Consider the following 15,241-nt stretch of genomic DNA (forward strand, 5'->3'; position numbering starts at 1 on the left):
TTTAGAGCCATTCATGGATTGCGTTGACATTGCAAACATAAATTTGCAGCCACATAGAATGGCAATTTGATGCTTGAGCGCGATCAAGCTAAACTGTGACTTTTGTCTTTCTTATCAAAAATTTTATCGGAAATAAGTAGTGTATGAGAGTTAACATGTAAAATAACCAAATGAGCCAATGGCAAATAGTCACGTGTCAATGATTAGCTCTCCCATCCATAGAGTAGTGACGAATTTCAATGTTAAATGAAGTAAATTAATACTCCCTATTAATTTGTCTTAGATCTTGACCCTTTATCAAATGAATAAATCTCCTGAGGGCCCAGGATTGTGAGCAATCAGAGGTAAAAGCAACTCCAAAGCATGGAAGAAACATTAGGCAATCACCCAAGCAGGCAAGAAGGTGAAATGTGCTGCCTGCTAGGCTGCTAGCTCGTATAGGATTCTCCAACTAAACTCTTTGGTAGTCACCAATAAATCTTGAAAAAAGATATGCAAAGATACCCTTTAAGTTACCTTGATGGAGATTGACGTGCAATAGATGGTTACTGTAGGGTAGGGTAGAGTTAATTAATTTTTATCGAAAGTCAAAGATTAAGAAGAATAAAAGTTAAAAAATTTTAAAATTAATATATTGAATTTAATTATTAATAATAAAAAAATTTATAATAGATAATAATTTTATATAATATGTAAATAAAAAAAATAAAAAAAAAAACTTATAATAGTGTTATAAGAAAGTTTTGTTTGACGATGATAATATCTTTTTTAATATAAACTGCTAAATTATTTATAAAAAACTTATCATCCATTTTGTTTTGAAATCTTATCTTTCTCAATATAAATGACTAAAAAATTAATATTATCAATATTTTATATTCTTATTTTATTATATTTAAGTTTATAATACTAAATATTAAACTATAATGCATAAACTATAAATAGTTAAATACGATATACAGAATTAATAATTTCTTCTTATACTCAAGATAATTTTTTTTCAACTAAATATAAAACATAAAACACATTAAAAACATATACTCAAGATATTTTTTTTATATAATTAAGATTAATAAAAATAACATATTAGTGAAATTTTGAACAACAGCCAATAATGCAATACTAGAACTTATATTTGAGAAATACATATACAATAATTTTTTAATTTTTAAAAATTAAAATCATTAAAAATAAAATCTACATAACAGAAAAAAAAACAATGATAAGTAGGAGATATAACCTATATAACAAAAAAATGTTGTTGATAATTTATAAAAATTTAATAAAGAAAATTTATAAAAACTTAAAATATATGAGCAAATAGAATATAAATAAATAATAATAATAATAATAATAATAATAATAATAATAATAATATAAATAGAAAAAATAAAATAAAAATTTTACTTTTTATAATTTTACAATACAAAGATAAAAAATAAAAGAGAAAAAGATGAGTGCAGAAAATTAAAAAATTTAAAAAAATTAAAAATTTGAGTAAAATTAAATAAATTTATAAAGCCATTTTATTATTTTTTAATTATATTAATTTTTTAATAAAAAATTATTTTAAAAAATAATTAAAAATATATAATATATAAAAAATTTCAAAAAATTTAGGGTCCATGCCCCACATTACAAATGGACGCTCCGCCCCTGTGTCACACCCTCTGCGGCTCTGCAGGCCACTGTTTGAAAGTTCACGAGAAAGCACTTTTTGCCTACAAGTTGATGAATGATTGGGCAGGATTTAATCGAAAGAAAAGTCGATGAACGATTAACAAAAATTCAAAAAGAAAAGCAGCTCAACCATTGGCTGTCAAATTACTAAAAAAAAAAATTGTATATTTTTTTGCTATTGCTGTTTTGCATGTCTTTCTTTCAATGTATCAAATCATTTTGTGGATAAGGTAGTGATGGAAAACGTTATTTCAGTTGCTTTCACTTAACGATCAATTAAATGGACAATCAGAGAATGCCCATTATTATCTGAAAGAGAGGGAGATCTGACGAAGGCATATAATTGGGGAAAAGAAGAACTACTCAACGCCATAGTTTGAGTTTTTCATTTTTAATAGAAGGTTGTTTTCATGTTTATGCAAACAAGGCAATGCCGATTTTATCATACAAGGACAAAAGAAGAAGAAAATTGACATTTCCTAAACTTCATTTCTCAAAATAAATGTGCTTTTAGTTAGGCATTTTTTGAGCCCCTTCATGTCGAGTTACTACTCACTATATATATATGTATATGAAACAAAAATTGATGTTTTTTCATATACATAACTGTGTATTTATTCACAAATACATCAATTTCGCTTGTAAATTCATGGGTTAAGACTCAAGACTATAATTGATTATTTACGGTCTCATTCACATGTTTTTCTGTTAGTATCAAGTAGATTAACTGTTATTTAATTCAAATTATAAGAGTAGAGAACGAGTGACATATAGTTATCATGTAGCGGTAAATATAAATGTAATGGTAGTAGACCCATCTTAAAGGACAGACTGTTGATGTATGGAAAGGAAAGAAGGAAGATCAAATCCCCAAATGGCAGCTGCCACAACAAGGCAGTGGAACATGACACATCCCCATTCAAATGCTTCCATCAAGGATCACCACATCAATAAAAATTATAAAGGCACATGACATACGCAAAATCTCATGGTTAGATCCATTTTCCACCATTACCTCACCAACCTTTTTGAACATTTCACTTTGTATATCAAAACATAAGACAATGGCGTTCGCGTAACATAGGGTCCCTTTACTTTTGGGTTTCTTTTTTTTTATTATTATTTTTTAATTCCAAAGTGGTCCATGGTACCCTCGCCCATTTAGTCAAAAAAAGAGCCAATGCTTTTGCTTAAGTTGGCCCCTCTCAACCAACTTGGTACACAATTAAGATAGATTCACCCAATAGTTTGATGAATTCCATTTCCCTTCCCTCTTACCTCATTCTCCTTTTGGCTTTATGTCTGTATTATTGAGAGAAAAAGGCATTTGGGTTTCTTTAAGACGAAAAAAAAAAAAGCTAAAAGCGACTTCCTTTAGGGCATTTAGGAATTAGGTGGGTGAGGTAGGTGTTGAGTGCCCTCTGTCTCGCCCTAAACAAGGTAAGCTCTCATTTCTTTACTAATAAAATGGTGAGACAGGCGGTTTGAAGATAAGGATTATCCGGGTTAATTACTAAACAAGCTAATTATTTTTTTGGGGTACTTGATTAGTGGTAATGACGTAGGGTTTGATGTTGCCTCGTCAAATGTTTGGAACAATTCAAACATCACTATTTTTTACATTATTAAAGAAATGATTTAACCATTCAGAGATTGCTGAATTGTAACGTACGCATTTGTTTCTGGTTCGCCAACAATATTTTGGAATCTCTACTTCATTATAGTACAGATTAATTCCCAATTTGACTGGGGATGGGTTCATTATGCCGTCCTCTACACTACCAAATTTAAGATTAAAGAAACATTCAGGCAAACCTGAGTACGTCTCTCATTACGCAGTGCTTATGTAGCTACATCGAATGTTTTTTTTTTATATAATTGAAGAAAGAAGGATTCAAATTCTATTCTTTAAGTAGGAGGATTATGCATCAATTAATAAACTAAATACTTGGATACGTAACTACATGTAATGTTGCATCATTGCATGGTATATTATATCAACAATATAAAAACCTATTGGACTTCACCTTACTAAAGAAAAAATTATTGAGTTTTACAATTCAAATTAATCTTTTTGATTACAGATTTCACATCAATAAAAAATAAATAAATCTTGAATATATAAATATGTACCTTTTACTTTTTATCAAATATGTTTTTAAAATTCAAAACATAGACTTGTGACAAGTGATTTTAGTACAAACTCAAATTTTCATTATTGTAAAATTTCATGAAAAATACAAATGTCAAAATAGATTTGAATTAATGTAAGAATCTCTCTCGTGTGAGTAGAGACCAAGTACAACAAGCCTCTTTTATGGGTAAAGAGCTTGTTGCACAAATGGGTGCATTGGATTGTGTTATTTTATTCATGTGGAATATGTAGTTTACTCTCCTGTCCTTACAATATGAAAATGAAAAGGACGGGATTGAGCAACATGGCTTCAAATGGTGACTTCACACGATGTGGTGAAAGTATTAAGTATCACTAATTGGTTTGTTAATCAAAAGCGAAGATTGCTCGCTACTATTTTATATTTAAAACATAATTAAAGTGACAAAAGGAGAAAAGAGAGGTCAGATGAGACATGACTTGAAAAAGAAAAATAAATAAAGGAGCTATATGCACTTAGTTTGCTCAGCCTGTCTAGGCCTGACCTGAGAGAATAATGGGCTGTCCTTTAGTATGTATGTATGTATGTATATATAAGATATATAAACAGATATTACATTTTTTCTTATATTCTATTTATAGTTCATAACTGAGTTTATTTATGGTCACTATCTAAACTCAAGACAATTTAAGTACGCAACACTTTAAGGAAACACCATACTTGCAAAAGATAATCCGATAACTGGGAAGATAAAAAATAATGAGATTACATGTAAATAATTCAAATTTTAAAAAACAAAAAATTTAATATTTTTTCGAACTCTTTAACACTTCATAAAGAAACGTTAGAGTTTCTCCCGTTAAGGATGAAGGACCAAACCCAATAAAATTGGGCCCAAGTTCATGCCCTTGGAATCAAGCGTTTCAATCGCGACTGGACCGGATCAGCTCACATCGCACCCTAAAACCCCGAGGCTGAACGAGAAAAGCCGCGTCGCAATTGCTTAGCACAGGAAAAAAAAAAAAAAATCCCAGGAAGAAAGAGAGAGGTTTAGCCCGCATTTCAGCCGAGACCTCTCCGTTCCCAATCGGTATTTTTCTTCACTCCTTGCGCGGAACTCCGCGTTCTACTATAAATTTTCCGGTGTTTATTTTATAAGATTAAATTTCATTTCATGTAAAAGTTCTTTGCTTGATCACAGTTCCTTTGACAATATTAATCTGGTCCAATCCTTCTTGGGTTTTCATTTTTGTTTTATTTAGCAATAATATACTGTACAATTTTTGCTTGAGAATGAAATTTAATTGCTTGAAAAAATAAAGTTAGTTGTAATTGCAAATTTATGACTTGACGTGTTTCTTTTCTTTAGTTAGAACCTAAGTGGTTATTTTAGGGTTAAATGTGACTCGGGGAGTTTGATGATATCTTAACTATGATTAAATATGTTGGTAATTTCTATAGTCATAGCCTAAGTTATTATGTTGTGGTTAAGTATGATTCGGAGAATTTGATGATATCTTAACTTTGGATATTGCAGTAGTAAGTATGAAGGTGCGAGCATCAGTGAAAAAGATGTGTGAATTCTGCAGAACTGTTAAGCGTCGTGGACGTGTGTATGTACTATGCACTTCCAACCCTAAGCATAAGCAACGACAAGGCATTTCCACATTTGCGTCTGAAGGCGCATTGCCTCCTACGTATGGCCCTCTCCTTACATTTGCTTTTGTTTTTTTTTGGTGTTTTCATTTGTTTTCTCACTCTTAGTTCCATGCGTTACAATTTAGGAACCTTAATGGCTTGAACTATTTAAACATGGTTTATTTTCTGAAGTGGGACGCTACTAGTTTGGTTTTTTTCAATTGTCTTTATATTGTTGCATATTAGGGAAAGGCACCTTCATCTGATTTAGAAAATAAAAGAGTTGTTTTGATAAAATTACACATGGAACAAACATGCACAATTAGCCTGTTTTTTAAAATATGGGCTGATAACTTTGTTTTAGTTAGTTTTGAAAAATTATTTTCAATATGATTCCATATTCTTTAATTAGGTATGGAGACATGCTTTTGCAAAGAATTGTTTTTCCATACAAAAAATTCGTGAAGCTTCTGCATGCTGAGAGGCATGCGTTTCCTTAGCCATCCTGTTCCTAATATGGGCTGAGTGCTATGTGCTAAAATTGCTATTTCGCTGATTTGTGCAATACCTAGGGGAAGTGGCACCATTTTGATTGGAAGAAGAGGATAGGCTAACTATTTTTGTCTTTGGTACACTTGATCTGGAGCCCTTCAGCTTCTTGTCAAGTTGATTGGGGCCTGATATTCAGAGAAATTCTTCCTGGTCACACCCATTGATTTATTGGTGCAAATGGGTTATTTCCGTTTTTTCAGGTTTAGGGGTTTTGTTTCACTAATCCAATTATCCAACCATAAACCTCAAACTGAACAAGTTATATGATGAAAATAACAATTATAATTATGTTACAAGCAAAATGTTAGTGGATTTTTGTGGTTTTGGATTTCTGATTCTCTGTGTACGTTTACTTAGAGGAAGGTGTTTAAGAATTTCTATGTAAGTATTTCAATCTAATGAAAATAGAACTCCATAACCATAAGGCTTTGTCTTTATCCACTTTTCCATTTCCAAAATTCGATATCATTAATGGAATTGATATGAATTGCTCAATCGCTACTTTTCTAAGCTCTTAGGTAATCAATTGTTTAGTCCACCTTTCAATTGGAAGCGATCTGTTCACTGATAATGTTTTTTAGTGATATCATTGATGAAGCTGCTTGATAAAAGTCTCTGTAGATCTATGTGGAAGATTTTTGTCTGAATTCTTTTAACTTTGAATCTGTTATATGTTTATAGATTATAGATTTGTAAAACTAAAAGCGGTCAGCCATGCAGACCCACACAATCAGCAGTTATTTATCTAACAAGTTATCTGCTAAGACTTGAATCATGGATTACCTAATGTCAGTACTATCCTTTCTGTTTGAAGAAATAATGGACTTGAGTCAAACATGCAATTTACTGAAAATGCCAGGTGAAGGGGAAAAAAGACAAGGAGATAACAGAGAAAGGTTTTGCATTTCTTACTTTATTTACATTTAAAAAGATTTCTACTGAAGGTTCTACCACATTGAATCTTTAATTGCATTGGAGCATTTTGGGTACCGGAGGAATTTGATAACATGCTAATTTGGGCCATCCATTGTTCAAGCTGATAGTATTGCTTGTTGCTTTGCCTATATAAAGCCCAAACTTTCTGCAGTTAAGAGCTTGTTGCTTCTTATAGACTTCTTAACAGTTGAGAACATGCACCAGTGTATCAATTGCTTTTACACCCCTGATTTAGTGCAATAAAGTGCACCAAAACTTTTAAAAGCTTTTGGATTTATCTTGATCTTTTAGACAGATATTACCTTACTCTATTTTATGTCTAACCATGATTAGTCAGTACATGCTTGCATCTCTGATGTTCTCCCTCAGGTATTGGTATTGATCTGATTTTGTTGTGTTTTAGCAGCTGGATGGTTTAATACAATTAGGCATTTGCTAATATCTTAGCCTGTGCAGGATGCTTGTTAAAGTGTTGAATCTTTATTGGAAGATTATTGGACCTTTTCAATTAAGCAGTGCTTCTGAGATTTGGTAATATGCTTGTTGAATATTTTCCAGGTCAACAGAAACAAATGTCAAGCATGCAATTGTGCCCAGTCACAGCATGCGGCCAGGACTAGCATCCCTTCTTCCCAAAAGGCAAGAACCTTCATTGATGCTTGGATGGAGGGCTAACCTGGCATCTCTCATATTCAAATCAGGATCTTAGGGGGAACCAAAAAAAGAGATATTACTGTTGCGAACTAGAAATTTAACTGATACTGCTGAATCTAGGATTCTCTGAATTTTGTTTTCAGTTGCAATTTATTTAGTGAATAGTGATGGTATATTTGGAACTTTGTTTCATCATGATGCTGTACTTATTGTTGCTGTCCTAAAACATCTGTTGGAACACAGATAGAGTTGAAATGGCAGTGCCATTGACTCTTTGGTGCTTGGGCTGGCATTTAGGTTCGCACTGTGGGGTGCATGAAGGTAAGAACCAAGAGCTGCTTTGGAAATTGAGAAATTGGTAAGAGTGTTCTGTAACCGTTTCTTGCAGTAGAGATCTTGGAGCTCTTTCTCCTTCGCTATATTCATCTGTTTGAGGAAAGTAAAAGCTCGAATCCTGCGTTTTCTTTCCCTTTTTATTTATTTATTTGGTTTTGGATTTGAGAATGGGGATTGGGAGATGGTTAATGTTAAGAATCTCGTATTAATAAGAAATGGATTAGGTCTGGAGTTTATAAATAAGTATTTTTTTAACGTAATGGGTATGTTTTTTGAGTTGAAAACATAAGCTCCTGACATCTAAGCCCTTGACTTGGTTTGGGTATGGAAAAAGAAATGCACTTTGATGGAAAGCATTAAGAATAAAGTTATGCGTAAAACGTTGAGTTTCGATTTGCCTTTTAAAAGGTAAAGGGGAGCCCATTGATTTCTTCTGGATTCCATGGGCGGCAATGTTGTAGCGCTCGATTTTACGTATAGGCACTTTGTTCTTACTCTCGACACCCATGCTTGGGATTGGGGCCTTGGGGGTTTACCAATGACATCTTTAAAATAAATCAATTACTCTTTCCCTCTTACTATCTCAAGGTCTTTTTTTTTTTGGGGGGTTTTTTGTTGACTTTTTTATTAAATAAATTTAATTTTGATAGTTATTTTTAACAAAATTATAAAGTTATAAAATTTTTAAAAATAAAATTTGTAAGTTTTGAATTTCAAAAAATTTAAAATATGGTTTAAGTTTTTATTTTTATATAATATTTTTAAAAAATAATAGTCAAATCGAATTTGATTAACTTAAAAAAGAAAAAGACAAACAGAGACAAGTAAAATAAAATAGAATGAATATTATGTTATTATGATTACGGGAGATAGTAAAATGGTTTGAATATGAGAACAGGGAGATAGAAAATATTATAACAGAATGTATAATAATACTAATTTATGAGAGAAAGAGTTGATGTCTTCCATTCATATAATTACTGTTGTCATATTATAGAGATTTTTTAAAGCAATAAGTAGCATATTACAATTCATAAAAGGAGATTTTATTATTTTATTTTTGCAAACATGAATAGATGCATGCATGAGGGTTGTCATGACTTTATAATCAAGAGTTGATGACACATTCTATGATTTGAATATGTACTATTAGGAGTTAGGACATTCTGTATCCACAAAACATCAATGATTAATATAAAAAACTTTGAAGCTTGAGATTTTCACAATCATATGGCATCCAATTTTAATACTAGTAAGTAGTATTATTATTCTTTTTCTTTTCTAAAAGTACTTTTTTAATTTATTTTTAATTATAGTATTTAAGAATCATTATCTTTGTTTTTCTTCTTTCCTTTTTTAGACAAATAATATTTTATATATATATATATATATATATATATATATATTCTCTTCCATAAGTTTTACAACGCAGCTTTTGTGAAAGACAGAAACATCATTTCACGAATTAATTAATTAAATAATAATAAAAAAAAACACCAAAACAAGATAACGAAAGGAAAAGCCATAATTGACCTTTACTTTGGATGCATCCTTTTTTTTCCTTCATTTGGCAAAACCCAAGGCGCGTGCATTCCAATCCCCTTATACTCCTCTTTATTAGTTAAAAAAAACACACACACACAGTTCCCCCACTCAGGCAGCAAGCATATTTTACTTTCTCAGCTTTTCACTGGTCTCTTTCTTCTTTAACTGCCCAAGCAAGTGGCAGCAACAACCGCCACCCCCTACTATAAAACTACCCCCACCACTATCCCCAATATTAAATATTAAAAAAAGGGGCACACTTCCGAGTAGCCAATAATTCATTTTCTGATTCCTTTGCTCTCTTTCTTCTTCTTATTTAGTTGGATTTTGAAATTTGATTTAGATTGTGTTGGTGGTGGTGCTTGTGATGATGATTGGTGTTGTTCGATAGTCTCGCCGGAAAAAAAAAAAACAAGAACATGGTGACTTTTAATAGTTTGATTAGTACTTGGATCAGTGACCTTCTCGCTTGCATGGGGTAAGTATTTGAGTCCTTTTTCTTAATGATTTGATTGTTTCTTTCTTTTTCGATAAATTTTTTGGATGTGTTTTTGGCTGTTCTTTGACTGTAAAACTAAAAGCGCGGTTTAAGGAAAGATAGAGTTGACTTGTTTGACTGTTGAACCCCCATTCCCCTTCCCCCTGCCCTTTTTCATACGGATTAAGAATACGCAGATGGAATGTTTTTCCTCCTTTATTAATACAAGTGAGACTTATATTTTCAACTAGTATATAATTGCTTATCAAAAAAGGTACTTGTATTTGTTTGCTGATTATAGTAAAGTAGTAATTTTATCGTTTTAGCACCAGCTTTTTACTCACCGTTAGCAATTTGATAGAATACGAGTTTATTAGGGTTATGAACATGGTTAAACGGAGGGTCTTTATTTGGGCAAAACCCAGTTTTTTGAGGAAAAGCTTCAAGCAAAAAACATTGATGACTTAGTAGTAGCAAATTCTTAAACATACGTAAGCAACTACTAAAATTTTTCCTGTATTGGAATCCTCTTGTTTGGGCGCAACCATCATCACATAGGAATTACATACAATTACATAGCTGTTTATGCACAACTCGTTGCAACTGTACAACTGTTTGATTAAATAGAACAAAATCATGAGTCAACAGACATATGAGTCTCAGATGTGGTGGAGAACAAGGGTTTTTGTGTGAAACTGAATATGCTCGTATAGTTTTCTTGGTTTCACTGTTATCATATTTTTAAGGATGGAGCTTTAGTACCGTAAGAAGATGGTAAGACTAGAGAGACTTTTAGAGGAAAAACGTAGAAAATAGACATAAGCCCTACAGGTTGAGTTGCCTATTATTGAAGCTAGTCATAGCTTTCCTCTTCAAGAGAAAGCTGCCTCTACTTAGTCAGTCTAGGAATCCTTGAAAGGGCCTTAATCTCTCTGGCCAAATGAAAATCTTCTATAGGTGGGAAAATTCATGTTCTATCAAATCAATTTCCTATTTCTCAAGGGCTACCTTGAGAAAGTACCCCTGCTGAAATAAAGTGCAGTTGCTGCACTACATGGTCTTTTCAAACTGCCATGCATGGCGATTTAGCTTCATACCTTTACCAAGGGACCAGTTTTATAAACAGTTGGGAAAGGATTCTAGTCCGCCTAGATTGAAAGGGAAAAGATCTATGCAAGTGGAATATGAACCTCTTGAACATAGTGTTGCTTAGTCACAAAATTGCAAAATAATCTGTTGTCAACTCTATGCCTCTTTCACTCTCCTCATAAAAGAATGACTAAGAAATCATCAGGCAGAATATAACCCTTGGTGTCCCATATTTGTTCATGCCAAATTATCTTTTAACTCCTTATAGTTCCTTCATGACATGTTTTCAGAAAAATAAGCATATAATAATTACTAATAAGGTACCATGTGAATTAAGCTAAGTATTTGTTTTATGCCGTGCCCCCTTACTTTTGTATAATTGGACATGAAAGAAAATCGTTATGTAGTGCACTTTGTGTCTGTGGCAAAGTTTCCTTTTTTAGCAGCTAGGAAAACCAATTTAATGCTATGTCTTTATGAAAACTACTAGTCTTGCTGCTCAAGCTGTCCAATGGAAGTAGTTTTATTCATTTGTTGTCTTTCCAACTATGATATCATTCTTCTTGGAGATATAGTTGGCAAATTGCTTCAGGATGTCCTTTCCGGAATGTTTCCTCGAAGGTAGAGTGGTCCTATGGTGACATTGTTGATGCATTCTGGGCTGTGTAGCTACTGAATTTCAGTGATATACTCCTATTCCTGAAAGATGAAACAAAGAGGGGAACATGTAGCTTTTCACTGAATTGTTTCGTTGAAACCATTAAAATCTTTTGCGATGGGCTAAGTTCTGCCATAGCTTCTTGGTAGATGTTTTATATCAATTTGTATGGTTTAACTTGGTTTTAAACAGAGCAGTGGTTGTTTTGGATGCTGCACTAAAGCTACACCGATTATTGCTGTGGATGAACCATCAAAAGGATTGAGAATTCAAGGGCGTATAGTGAGGAAGCCCAGCATTTCAGATGATTTTTGGAGCACCAGCACGTATGATTTGGAAAACAGTGCTATTCAATCCCAAAGAAGCTTGTCGTCGATCAGCACATCAAATCCAACTCTAAGTCAATGCAGTAGCACTGGTGGCATAGCCAACCAGTCTGATTTTGTAAATCAGGGCAAGTTTTATTTTATTATATTCTCTGTCATGTCCACAAAATATAAGAAACAATGGATAATTGAAATTTTAGTCATGATATTATTGTAAATTTTAAGATTCTTAAATTAAATTAGGCAATTATATGTTTTGTTAATTGCAGGTTTAATTGTCTGGAACCAGAGCAGACTTCAGTGGATTGGAAGTAGCAGGCCTAGGAATCATACTCAACAAAGTAGGGAGACCGGATTAAGGTGCGTCACTCATTATTTTGACACTTTGTCTTTCAACTTTGTAAGCAGTCATCGAGGAAATTTATGGAGTGCAGTGCTATCCATCTGCTAAGTAGTTGCCAATTTATTAGACAGTTTCCTTTACCAACACAAATTTTTTTGTCTCAATTTGAGTGACATTCAGTGAGAAAAAAAATTGGTAATCAAATAATAATCAAGTCTTGCTAGCTTGTATCATTGTCCCTTGTAATCAACCGGCAATCCTATGCTCCGACTGGCATTGTATGCTGGGCCATTTGTTGAAAGATGAAAGTACACTGAATCTAGGTGAACTTTTTTTTTTGAAAAGCATTCATGAACTTTCATTGATAATTAGGAATAAAGCATTCTTTTCCAGGGAAATTTCAACAAAACACATTAAGAAATCAGAAAATATTGGAAGATGTACCCCCAATAGATGCTAGTGTATTTTTCCAATGTTCCGTCATAAGACTGCCCTCATTCGAATGCGCAAAATTTACTACCTATCTTTAGAACAAAAATCAAAAGAGGATTGCCCACTAAACGATACAATTCCTTGGGGCATCAACCAGCAGAACCAAGTCTATCTGAGGGCCATTCAAACATCCCCTGAACCCAATTTTCAGTGAATAAAAGACTCGAACACAAAGCAAACTTTACACCTAGTGATCCCCTCAGCAGAGACCTCCACGTCCCATAGCTCAGCAAAACATCAACAAGTTCATTTCCAGCATTAATTAGAAACAGAAATAAGCAACAACTGACTTACTAGAAAAGATGTAGAATATCAGACTGAAGCCACACCCCTTTGCCAGATTATCTACTCTTTCATTTGCTTCATGCATGACATGTCTAATCGTCCAACCATTCAGATTTTCCTTCATCCTTTTCATTTTAATCAATCACTTCCTCAGCCTCCACTGGGTAAATCGTGTCCATTGGGCAATTTAGGTGTTATTAAGTTTTACTTCTTCAGAGTACCTAAAGCAAGCTTGATTGTTTATGGGCATTCTAAAGAACGGAAACTGAGAGAGGCTAGCCCAACTTATGTTGGACATGACAGCTTCTTTATGACTACGTTCCTCCATTCCATTCCAGATTGTAGTTGAAAAAATTATAGCTGTGTGGGCAAAAGCTTTTTGCATGATGAACTTGGTGATGGGTATATAGGCATAGCACACTAAGAGCAGTAAAGTTTTATGCAATGAACACATAAGGTAAAGAGTAAATGTGTTGAGGTAAGAAGAAACCTTAAAGAAGCTGGCGCAAGGCCTTATTGAAAATGAAAAGTAATTTTGTAGTAGTTTGTATTCATTCCTACTTATGCTTAATTTCCCCTAATTTTACACATTGTTACAGTTTGAATGCAACATATGAAAGTTTACTTGGGACCAGGAATCCATTTCCCCGGCCCATTCCTCTTTCTGTAAGTTAACTTTGCATGTTGGTTTCTTTTACCCTGCATTCATATTTGCTTTTGCTGTCTCCTAATTGTGAGTTTGTGACTTAATTGGCAGGAAATGATTGATTTTCTGGTGGAAGTATGGGAGCAGGAGGGATTGTATGATTGGAGTTAATATCAGAGAAAAAAAAACGTTTTGTTTTTTCACATGTTAACAATTGTTCATCTTTGTAGTTTTGAACATTTAAGAGAAGTTGTATATAGCTGTGGGGAAAGGGAGAAAACAAAAGGAACAAGATACAGTATCTTTTTCGTTTGTATAATTTTAAAATCCACATCCCACACGATTCTCTTCTCTCCTTTTAATCTTTTTCCTCTCCCAGTTTTTCATTTTCTTCTTCCTTGCCATGTTAAAGCTTTGTTGAACCTCTTGCATTACGATTTGAAGTGAATAGAGAAGCAAATGTTTGGCATATCCATATGCAGGGAAAAGTAAACGTAACGTAACAATGTCTAAAACGGGGTTATGGATTCATTAAATCTGGTGAAAATTGTGTGAAGAACCTGTAACAATCTCAATTCACCAATATAGAAAACAGAGCTGAAAAATGATACGCAAGCATGTTTTGGTAAGAAAACAAAACAATCTACAATTGTCGAGTTAGAAGATCTCAGATGCGTCTTGTTTTAACGTAGGGAAGTTGAACTCACTCAGGGCCAACACGAAGAGATAGTAGTTGGATTGGTTTTGTATTTGATTAAGTAGACAAAAAGAAAAGAAAGACTAGTTTGGCCTGTGGCTCCGAATACAAAGCTCGCTACAGAAGCGTCTTTAATAACACGATGTTCCAATTCTGTTCCGTAAAGCAAAAGATGAGGCGGTGCTGTTGCCGAATCATTCACCCGGCTGACGATGGATATAAGCATTTCAGCACACCATCCTGCGTGTCTACCTACGAGTCAGATGGCAACGCCTGCCATCTTCTTACAACTTAGAATATTACTACCATTCACGATTCCAAAAGGTACAGCTTCACCTAATGAATCTTGAGTTGTTCATCATATAGAATTCACATTTGATTGTGACCACAATTTATCAAAACCGCAAATGCACGCATACAAGGAAATGACATCTGAATCCTGAGAATTCATCACGACACTCACAACAACAGTCATCGTTCATTGTTTTCTCTTCTCCTCATCTATCCTTTCTTCCAAAGGAATGATATGCTTTTGGCTCATTTGGATATGTTTATGCATTCATTCATTTGTTTATACCTGCCGCTTTCTTTTTATTCGCTTAAACAACATGACAAAAAGAGTTACATACATTGTACGACTGCCACCATGCTTATAAATCTGTATTAGCATTGATTTTTAGGATTTATTATATATATATATATATAATATAAATAAACAAAGATAGATAAGAATATATAGATGTGGTTGAAACACAAGGGAGGAATTTTCAAA

At 33.2% G+C, this 15,241-nt stretch overlaps 2 protein-coding genes across 2 annotated transcripts; both read left to right on the top strand.

The window, feature by feature from the left end:
* Nucleotides 1–4,754: 4,754 nt before the first annotated feature.
* On the top strand, nucleotides 4,755–8,050 carry LOC18588768 (Ribosomal protein L36). The gene is made up of 3 exons (XM_007013400.3): nucleotides 4,755–4,884; nucleotides 5,332–5,491; nucleotides 7,479–8,050. The coding sequence occupies exons 2-3, from the start codon at nucleotides 5,340–5,342 to the stop codon at nucleotides 7,627–7,629; spliced, it is 303 nt and encodes a 100-aa protein (XP_007013462.1). The 5' UTR covers nucleotides 4,755–4,884; nucleotides 5,332–5,339; the 3' UTR covers nucleotides 7,630–8,050.
* A 1,686-nt stretch (nucleotides 8,051–9,736) lies between these two features.
* LOC18588769 (uncharacterized) lies at nucleotides 9,737–14,158 on the top strand. Its single transcript, XM_007013401.3, has 5 exons — nucleotides 9,737–9,933; nucleotides 11,878–12,134; nucleotides 12,276–12,366; nucleotides 13,726–13,792; nucleotides 13,884–14,158. The coding sequence occupies exons 1-5, from the start codon at nucleotides 9,875–9,877 to the stop codon at nucleotides 13,941–13,943; spliced, it is 534 nt and encodes a 177-aa protein (XP_007013463.1). The 5' UTR covers nucleotides 9,737–9,874; the 3' UTR covers nucleotides 13,944–14,158.
* The last annotated feature ends 1,083 nt before the right edge of the window (nucleotides 14,159–15,241 follow it).

This window comes from Theobroma cacao, chromosome 9 (assembly GCF_053813885.1).
Source record: "Theobroma cacao isolate CCN51 chromosome 9, ASM5381388v1, whole genome shotgun sequence".
Classification (NCBI taxonomy): domain Eukaryota; kingdom Viridiplantae; phylum Streptophyta; class Magnoliopsida; order Malvales; family Malvaceae; genus Theobroma; species Theobroma cacao.

Coding starts and splice junctions, on each gene's coding strand:
- LOC18588768 (XM_007013400.3), top strand. CDS start 5,340: ATGAAGGTGCGAGCATCAGTGAAAAAGATGTGTGAATTCTGCAGAACT. Junction 5,492..7,478: donor GAAGGCGCATTGCCTCCTAC/GTATGGCCCTCT, acceptor AATATTTTCCAG/GTCAACAGAAACAAATGTCA.
- LOC18588769 (XM_007013401.3), top strand. CDS start 9,875: ATGGTGACTTTTAATAGTTTGATTAGTACTTGGATCAGTGACCTTCTC. Junction 12,367..13,725: donor AGTAGGGAGACCGGATTAAG/GTGCGTCACTCA, acceptor ACATTGTTACAG/TTTGAATGCAACATATGAAA. Junction 13,793..13,883: donor CCCGGCCCATTCCTCTTTCT/GTAAGTTAACTT, acceptor CTTAATTGGCAG/GAAATGATTGATTTTCTGGT.